General features: G+C 39.6%; 15 protein-coding genes across 15 annotated transcripts; all 15 read right to left on the bottom strand.

The window, feature by feature from the left end:
• Positions 1–2,209: 2,209 nt before the first annotated feature.
• LSM04_003624 (DEAD/DEAH box helicase domain) lies at positions 2,210–4,147 on the bottom strand (the record flags this gene model as incomplete). Its single annotated transcript, XM_067337193.1, has 1 exon — positions 2,210–4,147. The coding sequence occupies one exon, from the start codon at positions 4,145–4,147 to the stop codon at positions 2,210–2,212; it is 1,938 nt and encodes a 645-aa protein (XP_067189732.1).
• A 528-nt stretch (positions 4,148–4,675) lies between these two features.
• On the bottom strand, positions 4,676–6,330 carry LSM04_002685 (uncharacterized protein; the record flags this gene model as incomplete). The annotated part of the gene is made up of 2 exons (XM_067337194.1): positions 4,676–5,886; positions 6,009–6,330. The coding sequence occupies 2 exons, from the start codon at positions 6,328–6,330 to the stop codon at positions 4,676–4,678; spliced, it is 1,533 nt and encodes a 510-aa protein (XP_067189686.1).
• A 273-nt stretch (positions 6,331–6,603) lies between these two features.
• Positions 6,604–7,250, bottom strand: LSM04_006041 (uncharacterized protein; the record flags this gene model as incomplete). Its single annotated transcript, XM_067337195.1, has 2 exons — positions 6,604–6,991; positions 7,129–7,250. 2 exons carry the CDS (start codon positions 7,248–7,250, stop codon positions 6,604–6,606), a joined length of 510 nt encoding a protein of 169 aa, XP_067189850.1.
• Positions 7,251–7,560: 310 nt separating this feature from the next.
• Positions 7,561–9,597, bottom strand: LSM04_002957 (Tetratricopeptide repeat; the record flags this gene model as incomplete). Its single annotated transcript, XM_067337196.1, has 1 exon — positions 7,561–9,597. One exon carries the CDS (start codon positions 9,595–9,597, stop codon positions 7,561–7,563), a length of 2,037 nt encoding a protein of 678 aa, XP_067189696.1.
• Positions 9,598–10,076: 479 nt separating this feature from the next.
• LSM04_007473 (Kinesin motor domain) lies at positions 10,077–12,224 on the bottom strand (the record flags this gene model as incomplete). Its single annotated transcript, XM_067337199.1, has 1 exon — positions 10,077–12,224. One exon carries the CDS (start codon positions 12,222–12,224, stop codon positions 10,077–10,079), a length of 2,148 nt encoding a protein of 715 aa, XP_067189917.1.
• A 336-nt stretch (positions 12,225–12,560) lies between these two features.
• LSM04_003340 (Ribosomal protein L22/L17) lies at positions 12,561–13,061 on the bottom strand (the record flags this gene model as incomplete). The annotated part of the gene is made up of 1 exon (XM_067337200.1): positions 12,561–13,061. The coding sequence occupies one exon, from the start codon at positions 13,059–13,061 to the stop codon at positions 12,561–12,563; it is 501 nt and encodes a 166-aa protein (XP_067189712.1).
• Positions 13,062–13,507: 446 nt separating this feature from the next.
• On the bottom strand, positions 13,508–14,410 carry LSM04_005537 (protein of unknown function DUF1279; the record flags this gene model as incomplete). Its single annotated transcript, XM_067337201.1, has 1 exon — positions 13,508–14,410. The coding sequence occupies one exon, from the start codon at positions 14,408–14,410 to the stop codon at positions 13,508–13,510; it is 903 nt and encodes a 300-aa protein (XP_067189829.1).
• Positions 14,411–14,666: 256 nt separating this feature from the next.
• LSM04_004747 (Ribosomal protein S5) lies at positions 14,667–15,458 on the bottom strand (the record flags this gene model as incomplete). The annotated part of the gene is made up of 1 exon (XM_067337202.1): positions 14,667–15,458. One exon carries the CDS (start codon positions 15,456–15,458, stop codon positions 14,667–14,669), a length of 792 nt encoding a protein of 263 aa, XP_067189788.1.
• A 278-nt stretch (positions 15,459–15,736) lies between these two features.
• On the bottom strand, positions 15,737–17,014 carry LSM04_008011 (Glycosyl transferase; the record flags this gene model as incomplete). Its single annotated transcript, XM_067337203.1, has 1 exon — positions 15,737–17,014. The coding sequence occupies one exon, from the start codon at positions 17,012–17,014 to the stop codon at positions 15,737–15,739; it is 1,278 nt and encodes a 425-aa protein (XP_067189944.1).
• Positions 17,015–17,222: 208 nt separating this feature from the next.
• Positions 17,223–18,071, bottom strand: LSM04_006062 (NADP-dependent oxidoreductase domain; the record flags this gene model as incomplete). The annotated part of the gene is made up of 1 exon (XM_067337204.1): positions 17,223–18,071. One exon carries the CDS (start codon positions 18,069–18,071, stop codon positions 17,223–17,225), a length of 849 nt encoding a protein of 282 aa, XP_067189852.1.
• Positions 18,072–18,483: 412 nt separating this feature from the next.
• LSM04_008576 (Leucine-rich repeat) lies at positions 18,484–21,828 on the bottom strand (the record flags this gene model as incomplete). The annotated part of the gene is made up of 1 exon (XM_067337205.1): positions 18,484–21,828. The coding sequence occupies one exon, from the start codon at positions 21,826–21,828 to the stop codon at positions 18,484–18,486; it is 3,345 nt and encodes a 1,114-aa protein (XP_067189967.1).
• Positions 21,829–22,061: 233 nt separating this feature from the next.
• On the bottom strand, positions 22,062–22,712 carry LSM04_003348 (Replication termination factor 2; the record flags this gene model as incomplete). The annotated part of the gene is made up of 1 exon (XM_067337206.1): positions 22,062–22,712. One exon carries the CDS (start codon positions 22,710–22,712, stop codon positions 22,062–22,064), a length of 651 nt encoding a protein of 216 aa, XP_067189713.1.
• A 473-nt stretch (positions 22,713–23,185) lies between these two features.
• On the bottom strand, positions 23,186–23,545 carry LSM04_007775 (uncharacterized protein; the record flags this gene model as incomplete). Its single annotated transcript, XM_067337207.1, has 1 exon — positions 23,186–23,545. The coding sequence occupies one exon, from the start codon at positions 23,543–23,545 to the stop codon at positions 23,186–23,188; it is 360 nt and encodes a 119-aa protein (XP_067189935.1).
• Positions 23,546–23,833: 288 nt separating this feature from the next.
• Positions 23,834–25,012, bottom strand: LSM04_000368 (uncharacterized protein; the record flags this gene model as incomplete). Its single annotated transcript, XM_067337208.1, has 1 exon — positions 23,834–25,012. One exon carries the CDS (start codon positions 25,010–25,012, stop codon positions 23,834–23,836), a length of 1,179 nt encoding a protein of 392 aa, XP_067189571.1.
• A 471-nt stretch (positions 25,013–25,483) lies between these two features.
• Positions 25,484–26,386, bottom strand: LSM04_002592 (Brix domain; the record flags this gene model as incomplete). Its single annotated transcript, XM_067337210.1, has 1 exon — positions 25,484–26,386. The coding sequence occupies one exon, from the start codon at positions 26,384–26,386 to the stop codon at positions 25,484–25,486; it is 903 nt and encodes a 300-aa protein (XP_067189681.1).
• Positions 26,387–26,473: the final 87 nt, after the last annotated feature.

The following is a 26,473-nucleotide window of genomic DNA, read 5'->3' on the forward strand; positions in this document are numbered from 1 at the left end:
CTGAACGACCCTGCAGGCGCCACCATTCAAGTAAAATGTTGAGGTCATCGTCAAATAACACGAAAGGAAAAAAAACACAAATGTTCTTTGGTTTTTATAAGTGTACAAAGGGAGGAAAATGGTGAGCAACGACGTCAAAATATAAGATACTCGGATATACTCATGAAAAAAAAAGGTCAAAAAACGGAAACAAAGAGGATTCCAACCAATAAAAGGAACATGTTCAGTATGAATAATGGCTAGAAAAGTCAAGTGTGTGAATAGTGAGGAGTATCAAGAGGCACAGAAGGGTGCAGAAACCCTCTTTTTTTTTCTTATTATTGTTGCTACTTGATTCGTACATCTGCGTGCTAGTTTGACTTTTTTCCTAATGCTGTCATTATCCTCACTCCCTCTATCTCTAAAACAGAGATCCTCTCTTGCTCCTCCAACTAACCCCTATCCATTTTTTCCAGTGTCAAGATAAACGGTACATTTGTGTGATGGAGAAGATTTTAAAAAGAGAAACCTCTCCTCTACCATTCTTTTTTTTCTTTTTTTGCTTTTATGAAACAGTTGTTTCGTTGAAATGTACTGTAGTTGTGAAACAATGGAAGTAAGAAGTATTGTTGTCATATATCGAACAGTGACAGTGATAATTAGAAACATAGACCCCTAAGCTTCTAATAGGAGCGTTACCGAAATCGGCTGTTACACGTATTCTCTCAATTCAGCAAATTAAACAATATAATCCTTAATCTCTTGTACTCAATGCCTTTTTAAAACGCCTTCATGTCATTGTATCCATCGACATAGATAAACTCCTCCTATGATGAATATAATACTTATATTCGTTATTTTCATCGTTGTCAGTGAGCCACAAACCCTAAAAATACTTCAGTCTTGTCGCCAGAAGACATATATATATATATATATATATTACTTCTTTGTGGATACACTTCAGTATCAATTGATCATACTTCTATTTCTTTTCTCCTTTTATGTACACCTATCAGACAACTTTTCAATCCTTCCCCTTTTATTGTGTTTACTTTTCCTGAAATCATTTGTTCACCATGTCAAACTCACCTTCGTATTACCACACTCTCTATTATCCACATATTCCTGTGGATATATACATATATATATATATATATATATATATATATATATATATATATATATATATATATTGTCTTCTCTTAAACTTTGTTTTTCTCACCACACCTTTTTTTCCCTCATTCCTACCCATTTTTTATGTGTAGTGGCTCTCCCCCATCCATGAGGGATTTTATCATCCCTCAGGCATCTTACCGTTGCTCCATCTTAAAACGTACACAGAAACAGAGAAACGAAAAGCACACACGCCGAAAGAAAAAACATTGAATATAAACAAAATAAAAATGGTAAAAAACAAAGAAACCGCATGCCTTCTCTGGGACTAATTTCATTAATGTGACTTATTTTGCTTCTTTTCGTATTACTTCCGATAAATCCTACCAACTCACTTCAACTCCTTTTCTGTAACCTTATAATTACCAGAGTAATGAAATCGGCTTCTGTGCATGAATCTATTCTTATTTGTTTTTTTTTTTTTTCTTATCGCCTGCATGTTATTCATTCCTCATCCCAAATTCCACCTCTTCATTATATACTTCACTCTGGTACTCTTCCCCTATATTTACAAGCCCTGAACTTCTCTGTAGAAAATATCCTTCCTTATATGGTGTTGCTATTGGGTTGTTTTATTACTTTTTCTCCGTTTAATTTGCTTTCACAATTTCCTTGTCATTTGCTTTTATCTGAAAAGATTTATTATCCCCTTTTTTCTTTTCTTAGTCCAAGTGAAGATATTTTTGACCTTTTCTTTTTCATTTACTTAATCTTCACAGATTACTTTTTTGTCACCGTAAAAAACCATATCAACATACGTTTACTTTTTTCTTCTCCTATCAATGGTTTTTTTTTTCCTTTCTCTTCTCTTTTCTCTCTCTTTTCCTTTTCATTACATATTGTTCTTCGTTTGTCAATTTCATCTCCCTATCTTTCGTTATATATATATATATATATATCCACATTTATTTCTTCCGCTTTCCCCAGTTCCACCTCCATCCCTCTTCCCACACACTCACCCACATGGCAAGTAAGCGCAAGAGAGAGAAAGAGAAAGAAATAGAAATCGATAGAAAAAAAAAAAAACGGTACGCGTCTACCTCCTCGCACCCCCTCCCTAAGCACCAAGACCATCACCAAACATCACCCGAACGTTCCCCGCCGGTCCACCAAGCGCCCCACCATTATGGTTGTTGGTATTGTTATTATTGTTGTTCGGACCGCCGGCGCCAAATCCACGGAAGCCGCCGCCGCCCATGCGGCCCCCACTATCATAACCACCGCCGTAGCCGCCGCCGTAGCCGCCGCGATAACCGCCGTAGCCGCCGCCGTATCCGCCCATCCGACCGCCGCCGCGATAACCGCCGCCCATGCGGCCACCGCCACCGCCGCCGCCGCCGAAGCCGCGGAAGGCTCCACCACCACCGCGATAGCCGCCCCCACCGCCACCGCGACCGTTGTTTGTGTTGTTAGGCCGTTTTCCGAGTTCCATGATTTGTGGAATGACGCACTGGTTGGTTTCATTTAGTAGAGGGATAAGGTCATCGACAATGTTGCGATTCTTGTCATTGAAGAAGGAGATGGCAACGCCTATTTTACCGGCACGACCTGTTCGACCAATACGATGTACGTAATCATCAATATTACTTGGTAAATCATACTGAACAACGAGACCAACATTTGGGATATCAAGACCCCGAGAAGCCACATCTGTTGCAACCAAAACTTTGCAGTTACCCGATTTGAACATGTTAAGGGCTTCTTCGCGTTCACGCTGCACACGATCTCCATGAATAGATGCACAAGCGATACGGTTATTTCGGATGAATCTTTCAAGGTAATCGGCGTCACGTTTTTTCTCTACAAAAACAAGAATGATTTTCCCCTCATTTTCGCGCAGTAAAGCAAGAAGATGTTCCCGTTTTTCAACGTCTTCGACCCAACGAACGTCTTGCGTAATATTTTCTGTCGTAGAACCTACACGTCCGACCTGAAGGAAGGAATGGCGGTACAAGAACTCCCGTGCGAGCTGCTGAATCTCAGTGGGAAAAGTGGCAGAATATAACAATGTCTGACGTTGCCCAGGACGAGGCATGTCACTATCCTGACCTTGCACGATCATACGGATTTGAGGTTCAAATCCCATATCAAGCATTCGGTCAGCTTCATCCAAAACAAGGAATCGAATGGCAGAAAACCTCACATAACCACGCGAAAACATATCCCACAAACGACCAGGAGTTGCCACAAGTAATCCGCATCCACGAGTAAGCTCATGAACTTGGTGTCGTGGGTCCGCTCCACCGTAAACAACAACGCAACGAATACCAGTGCGATAGGTAAACTTGCGTCCTTCTTCATGAATCTGTATGGACAGTTCTCGGGTAGGAGCCAATACAAGTGCAGAAGGAGCAGACTGACTTCCTTGGCCTTGGTTAACACGATTGAGGTTATTCAAAAGTATATAGTTGATGGCAGGAATCAAGTAGGCCGCAGTCTTACCAGAACCGGTCTGTGCACACGCCATCACGTCTCGACCTTTAAGTACAACAGGAATACCATACTTTTGTACAGGTGTAGGTTTTTGATAGCGGCAACGTGCAACGTTGTCACTTAGAGCAGGAACAAGGTCCATGGAGCTGAAAGACTCCGCCGGTTCTGTATCATTTGGCGTGAGATGGACCTTAATTGCCTCATACTGGTCGAAATTGATTCCAGGTGTATGCTCCTTGAAAATTTCCTCTTCGGGTTTTTCCTCACGACGGTATGCATTAGGAAGGCCTTCACTGTGGTAGTGCGCAGTACGGGGCATACCACTATCGTGTCCGAACCCTCCATCCCGACCATAACCACCACCGCGGCCACCAGCACCTCCACGTCCTCCGTAAGGAACAAAACCGTCCCGAGGAGGGCGCTGCCGGTAGTTGTTATAGCTGCTGTACCCCCCACCCTGGGCAGAGCCATCAGCAAAAGATGAGTGGCCTCCCCAAGGATTGGCGTGAGGGTTAAAGCCCTGGGGCGCTCCCTGCTGGCCGTATATCATGTTGTTGTTCATGTAAACAACTTACACGGTAATAGCAAAAAAAAAAAAAAAGAAACTGGCACTGCTAATACTATACGTTATGTGTTGTTTTAAATATTTAATAGATACGTCAAAAGGAAATAATAACAATAATAATAATAATAATAATAATAATAATAATAATAATAATAATAATAATAATAATAATAATAATAATAATAATAATAATAATAATAATAATAATAATAATAATAATAATAATAATAATAATAATAATAATAATAATAATGATTTTTACAAACATAATTCATAGTAGGGTAGAACCCATTTCGAGTAATATCTCATGAAAAAAAAAAGAAACGCCAATTAAAACTTTTAGAACTGATACACACAGTACCCATATATATATATATATATATATATATTTATATACGCATGTACTGGGTACTTCAGAAAGGAATGAAACTGCACATTCTGCACGAAAAAAAAAAAAACGAGTACCTAAGAGGCTAGGAAAGGAAAGGGTAAAGAAGGAGGGGGGAAAAGACCTATTGTCTGTCATTAGAACGATAATTTGCCATTTTGCAGCATGTACGCAACTTGCTCCACTTGACGCTGTTCCTTGAGGGAGCGTTGACGGTCAGCCTCACGCTGACGTACAGTCCATCGGCTTCTAGACATCACAGGATCTAAAACTGTAGAATTCATTGATGTCCCTAATACATTTCGGTCAATGGTAGATCGTGATACACTGTTAAAAGGATAGTAAAGAGGAGATGGATTCATCACCTTTGGGAGAGTCGTCAAAATTCCGCTTTTCACAGTACAAGTTGAGAACACAGACTGTAATACTTTTAGCCAATTAGTAAATTCTTCAACTTCTAGGGCATCACGTTGTCGACCTTCTCGTTGCTGTAGGAGAACTCTAGTAGTCCTTTGTTCTGCAAGGTAATTCACGGAGGCATATTCATCCTCCCACATTTTAAGGATGAAAAGTCGATCATATTTTCCTTTCTTTGAAAGAGCAGCGACACTAAGGCAGTGGTGGGTTGCGCAAACATCATTGTATGTTATCACACTTAAAGAATTATCTACATGTAGACAAAGTAGAGCAGTACATGTCAATAATGTTTCAATAAGAGATGGTAATCGTTTCTTAGACTCTGTTTGGAGTCTGCTATGGTTACTTTCTCCATACGTCCTCTTTTCTTTATTCTGATCAAAAGGATCAGTGTTAAGTTCAGAAAAATATCGTTTACTGTAGCAGTCATCTTGCAATAAAATAATTATTTTATCTACATTGTATTCATCCATCCGTATTTGAATATATTTACTCCAACAGAGTTCTTTAACTTTCCCAAAGATAAGACCAATTTCATTAATAGCATCAATAAACCATAGAAGTTCCCATGTATTTCCAAGGTTTCGCTTTGACTCACTATGTTCAAATCTATCATTACAAGCATTAGATTTGCGCAATTTAAAGAACACTCGAAACACTACCCATTTGATGGCATCGTACCGACGCACAAAGTAACGCATACGGAGTGCTACAACATCTGCAAATGTCACTTCGTCACGCCATAGATATTCTAAACCAATTGATCGATTGACAAACCATGCGTTTTGGAGTTTACCTATCAATTCACTCGGTACATTTTCGATAAAATCGTTATTCTCAAGAAGAAATACACGACCCTCTCGTGGTGGTTTGGCACAACAAATCACACGACTCTGGAAATAAGGCTCCCAATGAGAAATTCTTACTTCCTCTCTCGAGAACATCAGAGATGCATCAGCTATAAAATGTAGTTCTTTGTTTCCCAAGTTTTCCAATGAACCACATAATTAAAAAAAAAAAATCGATGATGAAAAAAAGGACAATCCAACACACCCTCTCTTGTTAAACATTCTAAAATATTTTCTGCCTCTTGCTCCTCATTAGTTTGCAAAAACATCTCAATTATCTCATTTAAACATATCTCACGGTGAAGAATAAGAGAAGAATCCCTAGTTTCTTTATCTTTATTCTTCTCATTTTCTTTATTTTCCTTTTCCTCCTCTTCAACTTCTTCAAATCCCCTACTTTTATCCACAAACGGTGTAAAAAGAGGACGTCTTTTCTCGTGTGGTGGTGGTGACGGTGGTGGTGTTGATAATCTATCAGCAGCATCAGCTAACCAATCACCTCTTGAAGGTGTACACAAATTACTCATTGATTACCCAATACTAGAGTGAAACGCATCCTCATTTTTATGTGAGGTGAAATGATTTAGCGAAAAAGGTGCACATATTGTTGTAACAGCTGGAGTCTTTGGGGTAATATAATGATCTCGGTATATGGGTTCTGCATCCAATAGTGACTCTGCAGCCTCTATTAAATCTGTAGGAGAAAATGAAGAGAATGTGTCTAAAGAATAATTAGAATTTAAATTTGGTGTCTTAATTTCTTCAGTGATTAGATAATAATTATCAGTATTTATTCGTTTTTAATCAAATTCATGAAGAAAATCATTTAATATCGCTTCTTGCCATTCTTTATCAGTAATAGATCCATAACTATCTCCACTAGAACGCACTTTTTCTTTATATGCTTCTCGGTACTGTGGCAGAATCTCTTCCATATGGAATACTTCATTTGGAATGAAACACATAAAAATTTGTTGAAAACGCAAACGTAATATTATAGATTCTTCGTCTTCCATTGTTAAATGGTCCCTTCGTAAACGTTGTTGAGACTTTTGAATAGTGTTATTTTCAAGGTTCATGATCTTTGCTTCGTACTCTTTACTATCTTCTAGACTCTTCTTTAATCGACCCCGCACAACTACCATAGGATCAAGAAGCGTGAAAAAAGATGGAGTGTCGGGTCCTTCTCTTTACAGGGCAGTATGTCTGTGGAGGAACATTCATGGTTTGTAAAAATAGACATGGCCTCTCTATTTGATTGCTCCGTCCTTCTTTCATACTTTTTTGCCAAGGCATCAAATAGTTCCTCTCAGGGATCTTTATACACAAAGAGTATAATGTCAATATGGTTTAGCTGCTGGGGATGATGTTTTTCGTAGAAACGAACAAGACGACTGCGGATCTCGCGCTCCTCAGAGAGTGGGGAAGTGATTAATGGAAAAGACATGTCTCTTTAACTCTCCCTTGTACCTATTATTATTATTATTATTATTATTATTATTATTATTTCCTCTCTTATTTGTTTTTCTTTGTTACTTGAAAAGAGAGTGAAACTACAAAAAAAAAAAGAAAAGAAACAAAAGAATTGCCCAAATAAATATTTCTTTTAAAATCCATTCTCAGATATTTTTTTTGTATTTGGCTTCATTGAGCTTCCGCTTCCTCTAACCCATCACATTCTTTTTTTTTTTCCTTGCGGCGTTCACTATACATTAAAGTAGCAATGGTACCCAGACCGTAAATCCCTCCGGTTAGCCTCAGCGTCGTTTGACTTTCTTCCCACTTCTTATGAGCATCAGGTCTTCCCTCAATCGTTCAACTTCGGTGCGGTACGGCTCCCACAATTCAAGCAGTTCATACTCTAGTGAAGAGAAAACAGTTGGTTCGAGTGCACGAAGACGCTGATAATGTTCTTCCACCACTTGATAACCAACCGCAGGTACTGCCACTATTGGTTTCTCTGCCTCTTTTCTTTCTGCTGCTTTTGATTTTTTGGACTCTGGAAGAGTCGAAACAGACGGCTTCTCGCGCTGCTCATATGATACTCGAAACATATCCTCCGACACTGGAAACTTTTCAATTACAGTATGAGCAATTGCGACATACATCTCTGCAAGAAGATTCGACTCCGCAAGTGGAGTAGTAGAAGAAGAAGGTAATGATGTCATCACGGGTGCAGCAGTCGCAGCATTAGTAGTACTAGTAGCATCCTCTATTTTCTTAAGACGGTGAATTCTTTGTGGTAAGGGTTCTTTTGGTTGCCAACCCCTCGCAATAGCCCGCGCAAAAAAATGTGCAGCACGACTATAATCCTTCTCTTTAAATGCCCCATTGGCAAGAATAAGCATAGCTTCTGTAATAGATTCTGGAGGAGCTTGTAATTCTTCTGGATGCATTAATGCTGTCTCTACAAACTTATCATAATCAGACAATGCAGCAGCAACGTCTTCACGTCCAGTCTGAGGACGTTCACAGCTTCTTTGCTGAAATGCCCTAGCACGCTGAAGATATGCCATTGCTGTGTAATGATCTTTCCCTGGAAGACTCAATAAAAGTGTAAGATCAACAATAGCATTATCAAGGTTATTTAATTTCAAAGCATAAACGGCTGCGCGGTGGAGAAGTGTTTGTCGACGACTCAGTACCGATTGTCTCTGATCCAAAGCTCTGGAAAGTTCTTCAACCTCCAATTTGGTATCATTAGTCATAGCACATACATCTGCTGCACGGGAGTAATATTTTGGGCAATTTCTGTGCAATCTTTGCAAATGACGTAAATTCTCTAATGCCAAGGGTGCATCTTGAGCAGCAATGGCACTCTCAACAGCATCTTCGTAAGCAATTACATACGAAGAATTAGAAGCAGCCAAGTCAAAAAAATTCTGTGCCTGTTGCGCTAATTCTTCTACTTTAAGACTGCTAATAGAGTTTCCTGTTACGTTTGTAGAGACTTGAGCAGCTTGAGCATCTCTCACAAGCCCTAAAGAATAATATGCGTGGGACTCATAAAAACTTGGAGAATCAAAAAATCTTGAATTATTACCAGGATTTGGGTTTACCGAAGAAGTATTCACTTTTGTCAAACGAAGCAAATCGTTTAAATACTGTTCTGCAACATCATATTGTCCAGCTTTTAGAGCCGATTGACCAGTGTGAGCTAGTACCGCCATAGTAGGTTCACTCAGTGAAAGATACTTTTTATACTCTTCACAGGCTGTATCATACTCTTCCAAGTACTCGTAGCAGGCACCACGAAGAGCGTAAGTGGCTGGAGTAAGAGGATCTATACGACTACCGAGTGTCAAGATACTAAGTGCTTCCCTATGATCCCCTTTTCGCATTGACAACTTTCCAAGACGAAATAAAAGAGAAGCTGTTAGTATTCTGTCCCCCTCCAACCTTACTTCAGATAAAACTGTAGATTTGGGTATATTTCCAGTAGAACGAGTCTCTCTTTGCCGTACATGTTCAAGAGCAGCTTGTAAATAATTTTGCGCTTCTTGAAACTGACCCGCCAATTCCTCGGCATCGGCGCGTTCCATACACCATTGCACAGAATCCACCGCACTGCTTGAAGTTACTGTCATTTCCCTAAGCCGTCCCTCCCGGCGTGTGGCGTAGGCCGCCCCGTTTACCCCTCTGTAGCGGTCGGAGAAGGTGCGGTACGCCGGTGGCTCGCGGCCCGCGTCCAGGACGGCCCGCCAGTAGTCCTCCACGAGTCGGCGGGGCGACGGAGGGACGGAGTCGCCGGCCACAGCGGATCCTTCCCGCGTGCCCTTCTTCTCTCGGCCCATATATATATATATATATATATATATATATTACCTTTTTCCTCTGGTGGTAGTGGTGGTTTGGGTCCTTCTTCGTGTCTCGTATGGCCTGCTCAAACTGGTGGTGTGAGCCTCCGCTTACACTTTCCTCCCCTCTTTCTCAGTTATTAAAAAGAGAAGAAGAAAAAAAAGGGTAAATAGGAGGGTTGATATAGAAGAAAAAAAAAATACGAAAGAGTTTAAACGCAAAAAAAAGAAGGAAAAGGAGAAATAGAAGAGAAAAAGAACATGAAACAATCTGCAATCATTCACAAATTGTCTCGTTTATAAAACCAAGGAAAGAAAATATCGGCAAATGCGTACAAAAGCGAGTACACTGGGAATACGTACATAGGCGACAAATATCGCAAACAAACATTCACAGATTCACATGTATATATACACAAAGACACACACAGAAAGAGAGAAATAAACGAAAAAGAAAAAACATAGAAAGACAAACACTATTCTACATCCAGACCTGATAGTCCTCCCATTTGATCCCTAGCAGTCTCTGAGGTTTCATCAATATCCAAGTAAGCACAGTTCACTTCTTCTCCAGAAGCTGTCATAGAAGTGCCAAAGGGTGGCATAATATCAGGATTCACCCATTCACGATGCATTGCAGCAAACTCCTGCACACGAGAATCATAAATTTTTCGCCGCTCCAATTCCAATACCTCATCATCACGCAAAAGTCCAAGTCGCGGTATAAAACTACTGTGTTCATTAGTAGTTTTGGAGGGCATATCATACATTGTACCACACTTACAAAAATTTTTAGACCACTCCCCCAGAAGATACTGTTGTCGTTGTACAAAACAAAACATACCCGGACCCTCTCGTAGTCCCATTGCCCAGTACCCATCGTACCAGTCACCATTGGCCTGAAGTAACAAGGCACGTCCATCACAGTGGCCATCACGAAATTCTCCTTTAATAACGTCTCCATTAACACAAAAAAGTCTTCCGAAGCCGTTTCGTTTATCATTACTCCATTCACCTTCGTAAACATCACCATTTTCCTCCCATGAAGTACCAAAACCATCACGCTTTCCGGCAAACCACTCCCCTCGATAGACACGTATCCAAGGAGATTTTTCATCTGCTCTAACCCATAAAGTTCCTTCTCCTTCACGCAATCCATTTCGAAATTCACCACGATACTTAAGACGTTTTTTAATTAATTCTCCATAACCTCCAAACCGTCCATCCTCCCATTGTCCTTCATATGTCTCAGTTTTACTAGGATTAAGGAAAATACGTTTTCGGAGTCCATGAGTTTCAACTTTTCCGCCTTCTCGTCTTGCACGTGACTTGGAACGCTCTATTATAGTTGTATCATCAGGTGTAGTAAAAACTTTATCAGCTCCTTTTCGCGGATCGTTACCATAAAGTTTTCCGTAAACAGCAAGAAGTTTTTCCTCAGCTTCAGTAAGAGGTTTTCCAGCAATATCGGAGTTATAAAGCTCTGTTACAATATCCTCACCAACAATAGCCTCATGACGGCGCAATTTCTGCAACATTAACCCTCTTTCTGAAATTAAAACTATAGGTTTTAGTGCACATTGCAAACGGCGAAAAAGTTGTAAACTCTCTAAAGTTTCAATAGATTCACCATAGTTAAGAGGGCTTATACATCCGATCACAAATGATGCTTCAAAACCGCAGATTAACTGCGACATAATTCGAGAAAACTTACATTCCATAAAAAAGGACTGACTACGACGAATAAGGTTACGATGATTCTCTGCTGTGGTGACCCATGCCTTACGCTTTTCTCTATATTCAAGCGAATGAATAGTGGCTGCACACAAGAGTGTAACACTCACATTTATACAGCTACCTTCTTTAAGGAGTTCACCCCGCATACCTTTGGCACCAACCCGATCAGTACCTTTCATATGTACAAATGTCAAGGTACGAATAAGATTCTTTGATTTTTCTGCCTTATCTGTAGTGGTAATAATAAGTTGTACAAAACCGTGCCACCGTGCCATTCTGTCATAGGAACGTTGAATACGTTTAAGGTTACCTCGATTCAGTTGTACCATAAATTCATCAAAAGTTTGTACTTCTACTGTTGTTAAATTTGGTATAGTTAGTCGGTCTAGATTATCGCGGGAAACCATATATTGAGATTCTCTAGCTTCATCATTATCTCCACGCAAATTGTCCTCTACCGCGTCACGACTCATCTCCCAGTAACGTAATAAAATATCTGTATCACACTCATCTGATTGACTTTTAAGTCTTTGATATAAATCTTTTACAGTATCTTGAATAAGACCGGTATTATTATCGTCACCGTAAAGAGTATATGTCTTACCTGTATCTGTGTAACCAGTAGTAACAACGTTGCAACTTACACCTTTTATTGCGAGATCAACCATTTCTCTTCCAATGGTAAGATAAATTTCATTTTGTGTCGTGTTACAAGGGAAGTAGTAGTCAGAATCGTACATGAGACCTTCAGAAGCCCCCGGTGCAAAAGCAACAAGCTTATCTTCATCCACCTTGAGATGAAGACGTACTTTACTGAGATCTTCCTCAGTGACAGGTCGTTCTCGTACCGCAACACGAAGCCTTTCAAAATAAGGTATTTCGTCCATTTATGTTAGCAGTCTTTTCTAAATTGATTTTTTTGGTTTGCCCCTCTTAATACCTTCTCCTCAGAATCTTGGAAAGGGAATTAGGGTACTAGACGTCTGTTCTTTTTTTTTTTCTTTCAATTTTAAATAAGAAAAGGAGAGAAAAAAGGGGGAAAGGAAGAGGCTTTTTTACCTTTAGAACTGGTATCAGACTAAAGATTAAGAGAAGATGTCAAGAGGGTGCACTTTAATAGAAGCGTATCCTCTACACAATATATATATAATTATTTATTTATTTTTCATGAAAATGACAAAGGATAAAAAGGAAAGAAATCAATGAAATCGTCCGGGCAAACTTCACTTCTTGGGCTGACTCTTCGGCACAGGAATGCGCTCCTGAGGCTGGGTCATAAACAGCTGTACGTGGCATGGACTGCACATGTACGGTGTAATACGACCATGAGCACGGAACGTGCGGCGACGCATGCGGGCGGCCTGATCCACCTGCACGTGCTTAATCACCATCTTGTTGGGGTCGAGACCCTTCTCAATAGCGTTCGCCTCTGCGTTCTTCAGCAGCGAGAGCATCGCCACAACCGACTTGCGTGGCCAGCGGCCCTTTGTCTGTCCCCACTCCTTCGCCTGCGCGGTGCGTCCGGTCTTACCATTGTAGCGCTTGAAGGGAATGCAGCGGGTCTTTGCAAGAACCTGACGGTAGAGCTGTTGTGCTTTGCGAAGAGGCATGCCATTAATCACATTAGCAGTCTCAAATGTGTTCTTGTAGTGGCAACGAAGATCACTGACCTTCGCCTTTGCGCTCTTTGACGACACCTGGGGTTTGCGGGAATAGTGGACCATCGCTCGTCGAAGATTTCTAAGAAGGTAGAAAAAGAAAAAAAAAGAAAGCACAAAAAAAAAACATATTTGTTTTTTTTACTTAGGGTAAAAAACAGGAAAAATATAAAGATAAAATAAAAATTAAAGAAGCCCACCCCCCTCCTTCACCTCAAAAAAAAAAAGAAATAATAATAATAATAATAATAATAATAATAATCAGAACACATATATACACGCACACAGCAGCTGCTCAGTAGCCAAAGCATACACTCTACACACCTAGTCAAGGCACACTTACACACAGAAACAAACAAATACGCACACATTTCAAAGAAGTAGGAAAATGTACAAAATATTGCAGAAGTGTTTGAAACGAATTAACCTATTCCAGATTACTAGGCTGTTAAAGGGTAAGGTATACCGAAAAAAGACCAAATAATGTTTTCACTTATAACCCATCACATTTATCATTGCATCTTACGACTATTCATCATAGACTTAATGCGTGGAATAACCTTTGATGCGAACGGTTGCAAACGGGGAACGAGAACAGGTGCCATCATAATTGTCACTGCTAACTCTACTGGGACTAATAGTTTATTCAACAAAATCGATATTCCTAGGGTGGCCCAAAATGACGGATACATCTTTTCGGTAGAGGTTCTATCAACACCATCAGGAGTATCAGGTGTGAATTTTCCACTCCTGACATTAAACCCATATGAGCGTGCAATCCCAACAAGATCAATGTGAAGAAAATATAGTGAAAAGAAGATAATAGCCAATAGCACATTGTGTACAATAAGATATAATAGTAATCCACCCCCACCATAGGCTGCAAGTTTCTGCTTCAGTGTAAGTGATGTACCAGATGACGAAGGTTTACCGTCTCCACTAGGTGGCATAGATGAATTATTTCCCTCTGATCCTCCCGCAGAGTTTTCGCCAGAACTCCCACGATTCTCCGTCGTAGATTGACTGAAAACACGGTTTTCTGAATTTACAAAAAATCTGCGACGGCGATAAAACACCGGAAAACGCGTTAGGAAACCCGATGGCACATCAAATGTTGTCCGATTTGTCGGAAGATGATGGTAATAAGGAATGCTATGTTCAAAGGAATAGTACTCACGCCACAAAACGCAAGGGTCACCAATATCCATTACCTTTTCTCCGATGTTTGTAGCAGGAAATTTGAGAGACGGATAGGCGATACGCAATGCCAGATCCACTGCGGGGAGCGTCATGTTTCCTACAGACGCCTTTTTGATCGCCTCTGACGACTTCCTTTCTTCAACACCTACGTTAGGTGAAGAAGAAATATTACGGGCCGATCCACGATTCAATGAGCGAAAAGCAACCCGCCGCATATAAAAAGGCAACATCATCTATAATGAAACAAACAAAAGCAAAATAAAAAAAAAACATATATTATTTAGAGAAAGCAGCAACATCAGAAGTGGAAAAAAAAAACTCGAACCACGAAAATCAACAAGGTAACAAAAAGAAAAGGAAAAGAAATAATACTTTTCGTTTGTCTTACGAAGAGAATCATAAAAACAAAAATAAATAAATAAGAATGCAGCTAGTATTGGCATCGACCCATTATATCAATGGCTTGCCATCTCACGCGGCGATCATCTTGCCACCCATGGCGAGAAACTCTGAGTGCTCATCAGTGGGGTCGCGGGACACCTCTGTCTCTGCCCAGAGGTCGGGTGTCAAGAAACCGTACGTCTTGCGCAGAGCGTAGAAGGTTGCCATAATGAAGTTGCCACGTGTGCGGGTCTTGCCACAGGAGCTGGTGTACACATCCTCCACACCGGCGAACTCGAGAATCTTCTTTGGGACGGGTGCCGCAACGATGCCAGTACCACGTGGTGCAGGGACGAGGCGGACGGCGACAGAACCGCACTTACCGGTCACCTTCATTGGGATCGTGTGTGGCTCACCAATCTTGTTACCCCAGTAGCCACGGCGCACGGGGACGATGTTCAGCTTCGCCGCAATCATGGAAGCACGAATGGCGAGTGACACCTCCTTGCCGACACGCGCGCCAACGCCGATGTGTCCGTTGCCATCACCAACAACGTTGAACGCCTTGAAGCGTGTACGCTGACCGGCGGATGTGGCCTTCTGCACGGGGAAGATAAGCATCATCTCATCACGCAGATCGCTCTCCTTGATCAGTTGGTCCACAATCTGGTGCTCCTTGATGGGCATAGAGAAGAGAAAAATCTCCTCGAGGGAGGTGATCTTCTGCTCCTTCACGAGGCGACCCAACTTTGTGCATGGGACCCAGTCCTTTTCCTCGTTGGCGCCGCCGCGGCCTCCACGACCGCCACGACCACCGCGGCCTCCACGACCACGGCCGAAGCCACGCTGTTCACCAGCAGGAGCGGGTTGGGCGTCAGCCATTTTTGTACAATACTAGCAGCTGAGGGAAGAGAAGCATGAAACAAAAAGAGAAAATGTAATAATTGAAATGAATATGGTTGAGAAAATGGTTGATATGAAAAAAATAATAAATACACTAAGAAAAAAAAAATTGGCCATCAAAGAAAATAAAAAAAATGAAATCTATTATACTTCCATCCAGTTGTTTTTTTTTTGTCTGTGTGCGTATGTGTGTGTGTGCATGTGATTTGTTTGTTCTTTCTTTCTTCTTTCCCCTTCCCACTCTTGAGTAAAAAGAATTAATTACGGCAAGGACGCCCTGGGCGAACCTTCTTTTTCCGTTTGCTGTGGTAGAAAACTGCATATGGAGTTGTCCGTTTCTTAGAGCACCGTAGAGTATCCCAATTAAGAGCAAAGTCAGACTCTTCAGGTCCACAAAAAACGCCCATAACTTTATGCAAAAGACTCTGATCAGTCCAACGGTGCTTAAAAAACCCGTTAGGGTATTCGTTAAGGTACGCTGTTAGACTTCGTACCTGCGGCTGTAGAAAAAAATTCACAGAACCTACTACAAAATTAGTGTAGTACGTTCGATCATCTGATAACCACCAATCTTTCCCTGCACTTTTAGCCTGGATATTGTTTATTGCCAAATATTTATTTATAGCGTCTTGTAGTTCATCACTACAACCACGCCCATTGTATGTGTAACCCGTATGTCCAAGCAAACGACCCTCCGAGAAAAGTACCTTTACAAGATTATTATCCAGGCTTTTAAAAAAAGCCACATCTACATCCAACTTAACCCAAAAACTATAGCGTTGTACTATTGGTTGATCGAAAAGACCATGAGAATACCATCTTGTACCTTGAATATAATCTGGTGGTGATCGGCGCACGGGACAAAACGGAGGACAGCCACAGCTTAGCCATGTAGGCTCCTCTAGCAACCGCCAGTTCTTTTGTATGTAAAGAGGATAAGTCAAGTTAACAGGTACGAGACGAAATACAAAAATAGGTTCTACTGTTGGTAAATAATAGTATCCATCACCTAATAAATCCCATTCCTTCTCAGTTAGTGTAATATCTGCGGCGACATCAGCGCGTAAATTACGAAATTCCCTATACAACGGACTAAGTTGATCCAATTGAGCTTTAACCAACCCAAAAGTCTCAATCAGCTGTGTAGCATTCATTACAGGATAGGCATAGAAAATTATAAAATCAACATTCTTCTGTGCTATCAAGTAGTTTCCAATCCAAGTAGGTAATGTCTCTTTGAACCGATTTACACCATGATACTGTATACTTGTGAGGAGCAATGGAAGTACGGCGCGACCATTACCTGCGATCGCCCCTGTAGATTCATCGTACAGGAACCGTGTGCAATTCGGTAATGAAGATTTTCCATAAGGCAAATGGTCTTTGGTAGAAAGCAAATTTACATGTGAGTGATGTGCTAATTCATCATCATTTGTTGGAATATCGTTATAAACGTAACCCCCCATACATTGAACTAAAGTGAAAAGCGCCAAAAGGCTTAGGGTGCCACAAAAGGCCACGTGAATACGACCCATCTTCTATTAGAAATACAAAAAAAGAATCACAGCAAGATTCACGCCAGTTGAAGCTACGACAAAAAAAAAATATATATATATATATATATATGTATATATATTTCTTCTAAACATCATATAGAGAACCACAAACACAGATAAAAATGAATTAAAAAAAAAAGCTTCCCAGTCCAAAACGAAAATATATATACATTTCCCCCTTTTCTTCTTACTCTTCCCCGTCAGAAAAGAACTCATCCGGGTGGCCACCAATGCGCTTGTTTTCATTGAGTTCACCGATCTTCCGCATATCTTCCTCGGTGAGTTTAAAGTCCCAGACATTAAAATTCTCCCGAATCCGATTTTGATTTGTTGACTTTGGAATCGTCACAATTCCCATTTGAATGTCCCAACGAATAACAACCTGTGCTGGGCTCTTATTGTGTTTCTTAGCAATTTTACAGAGTACAGGATTATCAAGCATGCCAGTTCGTTCTCCTTTACCAAGCGGAGACCAAGCAGTAACGACTATACCCTGTTGTTTGCAAAAGTTCTGCACTACATGCTGTTGCATTAAAGGATGTAGCTCGACCTGATTTACCATTGGTCGAATTTTGCAATTTTTAATAATTTCTATGAGGTGGTGTGGCTCAAAATTTGAGACACCTATAGCCCGAACTTTTTTCTCTTTATAGAGTTTTTCCAGTGCTCTCCATGTCTCTACATACTTGCTTTTCCCTGGCCAGTGGATCAAGTAGAGATCAATGTAATCCACACCCAATAGTTTACAGCTACGATCAAAAGCAGCAAGTGCCTTCTCGTAGCCATGATCTGTATTCCAGAGCTTAGTCGTAATCCATATCTTTTCACGCGGGATACCCGAGTCTCGGACTCCCTGTCCCACGCCTCTTTCATTCTTGTAAAAAGATGCAGTGTCAATGTGACGGTAACCCGCCTCAATAGCCCACCGAACTGCAGAAGAAGTCTCATTGCCATCCTCAGCCCGCCAGACTCCAAGGCCAAGTTGAGGCATTCGGACACCGTTGTGAAGAATCACACAGTTATATTTGCAATCCATTATCGGACGATAATATAGAATAATGCGTTTTATTGCTTCCTTTTTTTATTGTATTGTTATTTTTTTTTTTGAATTTTATTATCTTTGATTTGCGTTGCCTGCTAGATCTAGCTGCGTTTATGATTAACCTATTACCATGTTAAGGAGAGAAGGTCTAGAAAAAAAAAAGCACTCAAAGTCTATCCAATTAAACTTTGCCTGCATTGACACCACAATGCAAAAAAAGTCTACATTTTTTTTCTCTTGCTTTTTCTTATCTTTTTTGTTCCAAACATTGCTTCTTTTGGTTATCTCCTTTTTTTTTTTTTCTCCTCCCTCTCGGGAGCAAAGCTACAAACTCGCCACTGTACATCGTATGAGAGAGAAAGGAGGTACGTTTTTTTTTTTTGAAGTGTACATAAGAGCCTCCACCTTATGATGTGCACGCCTCTGTTCTCTCAAGGAGACGCGCCAGACGTCGCTCTACTAGAACGCACTCTATTTGGCCAAGTGAATCTTCCGCATCCACGGCATCATCAAAACGTGATATTATACCAAAATCGACAAATAATAACTGTGGCATTTGGCGCACTATTCCTTGCAGAACTGGAAGTTGAAGCTCCATCTCCACTTCGCGACTCCATATCGATAGGTGCGTCAACGCTGTCGCAGTGCTGCGAAGTATATTCATCAAGTCGAGCAACTCCGTTGTGCTGAATGGGTTATCTGATATAAGAAGCCTGTGAAGGGGTGCTAAGACAGGGCGGGGAATAGCGGATGCAAGAGTCAATCCAGCGTTTCTAATACTCAGAAATTGAAGTGTAGAGGGTGTAAAGGACGCAAAGGCTGTAGTTGCCCCAGAAACACCAAGTTTTGTCTCGTCAAGAATCAAATTTTCCAAAGTATCTTTACATCGATCCAAAAGACGAGCCAAAGCGTTACCCCCATTTTCACCACTTAGGTCATTGCGTGACAGTTGCAATTCTTTTAGAGTGAAACTCTCAGAATCTGTAGAAGCATCAACCCAGTCCATAATATGTTCTGATGTTAAAGAGTTACCATTTAGGTGTAGTACATGTAAGCGGCAACATACTTTTGTTAACCATTCAGCTTCATGATTAGACCAACAATGATAGAGATCATTATGACCTAGCAATAGTGTCGTAATATTGCTCTCGAAAACTGCCTGTAATAAAGTGAGGAAACATGAAGGTCTTGTGAATACACTAGCATCTACCGGGTATCCAGTAGCCTTCAAGAATGCTGGATCCATTTCATATGGTGATTCATTAAACCCCATAAGGTTTCCCTCAAGAGAGAGAGTAGTAAGTGTCTTGTTAGTTTCAAGAGATTTGGCCAGACATCGAATACTTTCCGGATATAAACTATTGTAGGCGAGATCCAGTACTGTAAGTGTTGTATTCGATTCGAGTGCTCCAAATAGGGAAACACAACCAGGTGATACATAATGTGGAACATCTACACGTTTTGCCGAAACTGGTTCTTCTTCGACACCCTCTTTATCAGAAACAAGTGCAACACGTTTTCTAGCAAAAGTGTTATGTCGCATCAAGAGAACTTCTAATGATTTATTCTCACGAAGCTTTTCACCAATACATTTTGCCCCAAGACTTCCAATATGACAACTACCGAGATCAAGCAAACGAAGAGATTGTAATCCTTGCTTAGTTGGGGGAAAGGGCATATCCCAGTTACCTCGGGCCTCCTCCAGCAGTAGTGATTCTTCTTCTGCAATCTCATCTGCGATATTTACAAAGTCATCCTCTTGTATTGTATCTGAAATAATAACTGGTGCTCCTTTGATATTATTATCACCATCATAATCATCAATCCCCTCAATTTCTCCATTATTCTCATCAGAATCATCTTCTACATTATTATTTTTTCTTGAAAGTGAGGATTTTTCGTTCTTGAGAGCAGAACTTTTTTCTTGAGCCAATTTCACACTAAGACCATCATTAAGTAATCTCTTAGAGGTGTGATATTCTAAAAATAGTCTCCTTCGTTCAGAACTCTCTTCCATTACAGTCTTCTTCCGTTCTGACAAAAGAATATTAAGCAGGTTATCCGCCTTCTCAGTGAGTTCGTTTTGAATACGCTGTATATCCTCTTCCTCTAATACTATCTCATGGCGAAGCACAGCCGCAACACTTGTTGCCCCACCATTATCAATAGGGTTACCTCGCAGTCGTAATACTTGTAGATGTGACCATCCGCTTCGTCGTTGACAATAATTTTCGATCTTCAAACGTTTCTCTTCTGCCAATCTCGCTTTTATAGCATTGTGCTCTTTGACAATTACATCAGAATCATCTAAACATGTCTGAATGCATATAATACGTGCTTTTTTTTCCTCACGATGTAATCTTCGAAAAAGTCGACGAAACTTCTCCAAAAGATGCGGTGGTAGGCGATCTTTTTCTTTTTCTTCTTCGTCTTCTTCTTCTTCTTCTCCGTCTTCCTCGTCAGCATCATCATCATCACTCTCTTGCAGTTTCTGCTCATCATCACCTTCTTCTTCTTCCTCCTCCTCCTCATCATCATCATTATCAGCGTCATGTGGTACATCTGTCTTCCCTCTGGCGTCATTATCTTTTTTCTTACCACTGTCACCTTCCCCTTCATTATTATCATATTCCTCTTCTACTTCATCCTCTCCTTCTCCTTCTTCCTCTTCCTCTTCATCATCATCATCTACATCTGGAAGAAAAAAGGAAAGATTTTCTAAACGAGGTTCCTCAATATTCTCTTCGCTCTCAGCATATTCCCCAGTTTGGAGATCTTGTGGAGTGATTTTTGTATCAGATGCACTGAGAGCTTCTAGTAGCATACGTGCACCTTCTGTTCCGATGTTGTTGTAACTGAGATTAAGTTCAAGAAGAAATTTGTTTTCCTTTATATATTCTGCAAGGAGAGTAATAATATCGTTCCCATCAGCTGAAATTCCTAGATCATTGCCTTCAAGATCTAGAACTTTTATCATAGAAGCTTTTAACAGTGGTAAGAAGTTTACTGCCACGTTAGAAAGAAAAGTATAAGGAACTCCCAACACGACAAGCTGCAGAGCAGCCTCAAAGAATTCTTGGAATTCTAAATGATCCATATTTTCTAAAAATTCTCCAGCAAGAACCAAAGAACGTAAGTGTTCAATCATACGACGATTAGCAACTAATGCTTCTAATACATCTGAAAGGTAAGTTGAAGCAGAAGGTGATGGAGTCAATATAATTTTTCGCATACTATCTGATATACTGTATTTTTTTCGTTCAGTTTCTGTACGCATTATATGAGTAATAAATTCTACTGTTTGATCTGACGGCAATTGTACACTGGGGAGCATATCAAGTTGCGCATGAGCCTTCCAAATATGGGAAACGTGGTGTACAACAAGCGGGATTTCACCTGGTCCCATAATATCATTTTCATCCTCCGTTTGTGCAATAAATGAAATTTTCCCATAAAGAATTGGTATTAAGGAAGGTGTTTCAGATATTTGCCACTGAGAAATATTAGCCCTAGAAGCTACAACATAAGGGCTGAACTTAGGAATAGAAGATCCTATGCGGCGTGTTAATTCTGTTCCCAGCTCCTTTGCAGATGCACCGCTCTCAAAACCAACAGCACCATTCTCCTTTGCTTTTTTCCTTGAACATAATTCCAAGGAAAACATTGGATCAGCCACTTTATCGTGTAGGTGCATTGTGTGAATTTGCACTTGTGCGTCATCACTTAATGCTGGGCACCAAGTACGCGGCATCTCTTATTTAATCAGTAAGACTTTAAATAAATAAATAAATAAATAAATAAATAAATAAATAATAATAAAGCGCATTTAGAACGTAAAAAAAAAGAGAGAAAAAGAAAATATAAAAATAAAATAAAAAAAAAGATCAAATAAATAAAATAGGAAGCATATATATCAAAAAAAAACCGTCTCAGTGTTCTATGAATGAAAACTGTCATCATATTTCTTTTCTCTGTTTTTTTTTTTTACTTCTCGTCTCGTTTGCGTTTAGTAAACATGCGCTGAAGGGGACGTAACCGTCTGAATTGTTCAACTTCATCATCTTTAGATCCCAGCACCAGGGATACTGGAAAGCTATCCTCACCACAAAAAGGACAAGATACAATAGCTGGTTCCTCAGTAGAAACTAACAATTTCGTCTCGTTTGATTTCATCAATGTATCATAAGAGGCACAGAGAACATGACCACATCCCCAAAATCCAACGAATGTATGAATTCCATAAGAAGCGTCAAACCCTGTCAAAGGACACCGTATAACCACCTTTTCACCTTCTTCTATATTTGAAATTTCACAGACATCACTTAACCTTGTAATGTAAATACCATTATTTGAGTTTTTCTCCTTTGCTGTGGCTTGACGTTTTCTCCTTAATATATCATCTAGCAAGATTCGTTTAGAGTACAAACGTCCGCAAAGATCAAATACTACAGGCATTTCCAACGGCTCCAATGACAACGTACAATGTGACCAACGTTGGGCATTCTGTTCTTTTATCGTTTGTATCAAATCAGAACCTTTTCTTTCTTCTTTCCTCAACTCATCCGCGGTAACAAATACCTTTGAACTTTCAAGAACTCTTCGTTTGTTAGAAAGCGCCTGTCCATCTCCTCCCATTGAGTCAGAGCCCCTACAGTAGTGGTAATAGTAACTATAATAATAATAGTAATAATAAGTATAATAGCAATTATTATAATTATTTACTATTATTCTTATTATTATCTATATTAGTATTAATATTACTACTGCTAAATTTTCAATAAAAATAAAAATAATAGTAACAATAATAATAGTAATTATTATTATTATTATTACTATTATTATTATTACTATTATTATTATTATTATTATTATTATTATTATTATTATTATTATTATTATTATTTGTTATTATAATAAAAAAAAGAAAGAAAAAAGAAAACCATATAAACGAGAAAAAAAACAGAACAAATTTATGTTCAACAAAAAAAATAAATAAAAAGCTAAAAAGAGTCCCGAATTCATTACATATAAACAAAGAATTCCAATTTTCATCAGGTATATCTAACAATGTACATTGAGAGAATTTTGAGAATTTCCCCTAAGAACTGTCATCCAACATGTAATTTCAGTAAAGGACACGAGGTTTCAAGAGCACCAAAATCATAATAAACAGTTACATTATAATCAATAGTTTCACCAGTTACAGTTGACGCTAATGGTACCTCATGTTCCAATGAAAAGGCATCATGAATTGTTTGACGAAAATTTCGAACAATGAGCCCTGGCTCTACACGAGTAAGCCACATACGAAAGCCCTGATTGGTCGTTCCACCATGAGAATTTATTATTTTTTGAACTACCGCAAAGAGCTCTAAGCTAGTATCGCAAATAAATTGGTCGTCAAAAATGGGCATTCCCACCATTTTATGGTGAACCATAACCCTCCGATTGGGGACCTCTTCGGGCATTAGAATCCTTTCATTCTTAATAAAATAAAAAAAGATCCCCACCCACCCAAAAAAGAAAAAAAAGAAAAAAGCAGAAGAGAAAAACAAAAAGAAACTCAGATGAAAGGAAAGAAGGTAGTGAAGGAAAAAAAAAATCCGATACTCCAAAAATCAGTACTTTAATTTTTAATGCAAAACAAATTTATTATTATTTTCTCTTTCCCTCTCTCTCTCTCTACCAGAGACATTATATATATATATATATATATATATATATAATATATATAGTATGTACACGAAGAAAAAAAATCATATGTTATTATTAGGTGAGACAATGCTATTTGTATCAGTTAATCTCGACTCCAGTGAAGAAATTCTTGCGTCTAATGCGTCCAAACGACCACATATTTTTTCTTCAAGCCTCTCCAATGATGCTACAATATTTGCCATAGTTACAGCCATAACGGGTTGTTTTGGTTCTATAATATTATCACTCCTTAAACCAGTACAACTAGCACTAGACCCCATCAAAGAGGCACCTTCTGAAGATGTATGGAGGGAAAATGAGGAACGACCCACAGGAAGAGGATCAAGGGAAACAACAGGATCCCATACTACTCGAAGTAGACGAAGAGAATTTACATCACTACTATAAATACTTAATCTCCAACGTTCGTGGTCTCCATTATGTTGACATTCATGAGTACAGTACAAAATTACTCGGTTATATAAAGTTCCTTCATAAACCATTGCTTTTTTGCTAGCAAGGTTTCCAGCCCATATATGCCCTAAAAAAGGGGTCTCACTTGGGGCAACTCCTTCAGCACGTGTGACATACGTCATACCATTCCATGAGTTTATAGGATGTTGGGCAAATAAACCCATATAACATTTTTGAAGTTCCTCATTGCTAGTTTCAAGATGAGAAAGTAAGGCCAAAATATCTTGTTCACTAATAAGAGTAGTATTACCCCAGTAAGGAGTTTCACAATCTGTATTTCCTTGTTGTGGTGTAACAACTGTAGGAAATCTATATCGCTTTCCTACATAATGCATTACAGAGGCATTTTCACTAGCGTTAACTGAATTTGTAGAGCACATTACTCCATTATTTGGCTCTGGACCATACTTTCCAATAAGTATTGCAAATAGTTGTTCCTCTTTACCCTTGTATGCTGCAAGGTACTCTCCTACACGATCTAATTTCTGAGGGTTATATCGTTCATAAAACTGGTATAGACGTTTATAGTATCCGTGTTGAATACCTTCATCAATATCAGTTTCCTTGCCATGAAAATATCCGGAGTTACTCTCTCGAGAATCCCAAGCACTTTCGCTAAAGTTAGAATAATTCTTTGAATATGAATTTCGTGGAACCTGGTAATCAGCACTTGGGTGAAAAGAAACACTTTTTAGCGACTTTGTGGTAGGTTGTAGTGACACATTACCCTCTAGCCCACTCTGTTCATCCGAGAAGATACCACTCATAAAGGCTTTGTACAAAAACAAAAAAAACGAAACACAAAACACACACAGAGAGAGAGAAAAAGAAAAAAAGGTTTAGAGCGCGTGTTTGCGTTTTGATTCCTATGTTTTTCCCCTCCCATTCCCGCCGGGGGGCCAAACCAAAGAAGGCAAAAGGTACCAAAAAACAAAAGAAAAAAAAGAAGAGAAACGGCATACGACGGCCACTTATGGTACTTAAACGGTTGTTTTCTTTTTTTTTTCCTCATTTTGGCTCTTTTCTCAATTCCTTTCCTCTTTATTGACCCCCATGCTCTTCAAAAGAGCCTGTCTGCAATAAAGAAAAGAAAACAAAAAAAGAGGAAGCGGGGATGCGATGAAGAAGCGTGAGAGTAATTCCTTCTCTTTTTTCTTTTCCAAACTTTGCTTTTTCTAAAAAAAAAGAAAAAAAAGGCGTGCGCGCCAGCACTCAATGTCTAAACCTAAATTGAATTATCAGCTTTTAAAAACCAAATCCAATGGATTGCATTCTGGTGCAGGATTCATTGCCTTGTGAGTCTGCGACATTGCCTTTATGGTTTCGTTGACTTGATTCTTTTCAAGGCGACGCGTTTTCCTATCGCGACGTTGTTCAGTAGGTGATTTAGCCATGACATTCTTCCAGATTATATTACCTCCACAACAGCCATTGAAAATAGCATTAGGTTCCAATGTGAAACGAGGTCCAATTTCCATCAACCCCCGTGGTTCACTGTCAATAATTTGGTAGTGACGGACCCAAATATGATTATCCAAATAAAAAAAGCACAGAATGTGATCAATAAAGGGTTTCGACTTTGGATGATAACGTGGTGTATTGAATGTCATTTGAAGAAGAGATTTTACAACTCGAAGGTGTGGCTGGGTCTCAAAATCTCTGTCAAAGTGAAGTAGAGGTCGACTGAATTTCAAGCAATTACCAGCCATACGAATTTCATCTGCTGTATGAACGTTAGTTAACTGTAATTTTACACTAGGACCATTAGGAGCTTGTGCAATCCATAGATAACTAATATCGTGTCGATGAGCCTCAAAAAAAAGAGTACTATTGCACTGGTGAAGGGAACAAAGTTCCTCAAGATCATTTCCCACATTCTGGGTTCGACCAAGTTTTGCATGCTCTCGCGCATGTGGCATAAGGTCACGAATATTTAAAAGTAAATGACGATCTTTACTCGATATGTTACGGGATCCAAGAACCAAACATTTTTGTCGGTTTGTCATTCGTTTATCTGTTGTCGCTCTTTGTAGCTGCATTTTACCTATCATTGATTCTTCTCCATTACTTTCAGTAGGAGCTTTTACTTCTTCTTGTATCTTTTCGCCGCTCTCGCGCTGCCGTTTGGCTGCTTTCATCATTTTTTTTTTCTCCCTTTATCTGAGTATGAATGTTCCCCTCTTTCCTTTCTACTTTTTTCCCTTTTTTTTATACTTCTTCTTGTTTTC

Source organism: Trypanosoma melophagium, assembly GCF_022059095.1.
Source record: "Trypanosoma melophagium isolate St. Kilda chromosome Unknown ctg3segment0, whole genome shotgun sequence".
Lineage (NCBI taxonomy): Eukaryota > Euglenozoa > Kinetoplastea > Trypanosomatida > Trypanosomatidae > Trypanosoma > Trypanosoma melophagium.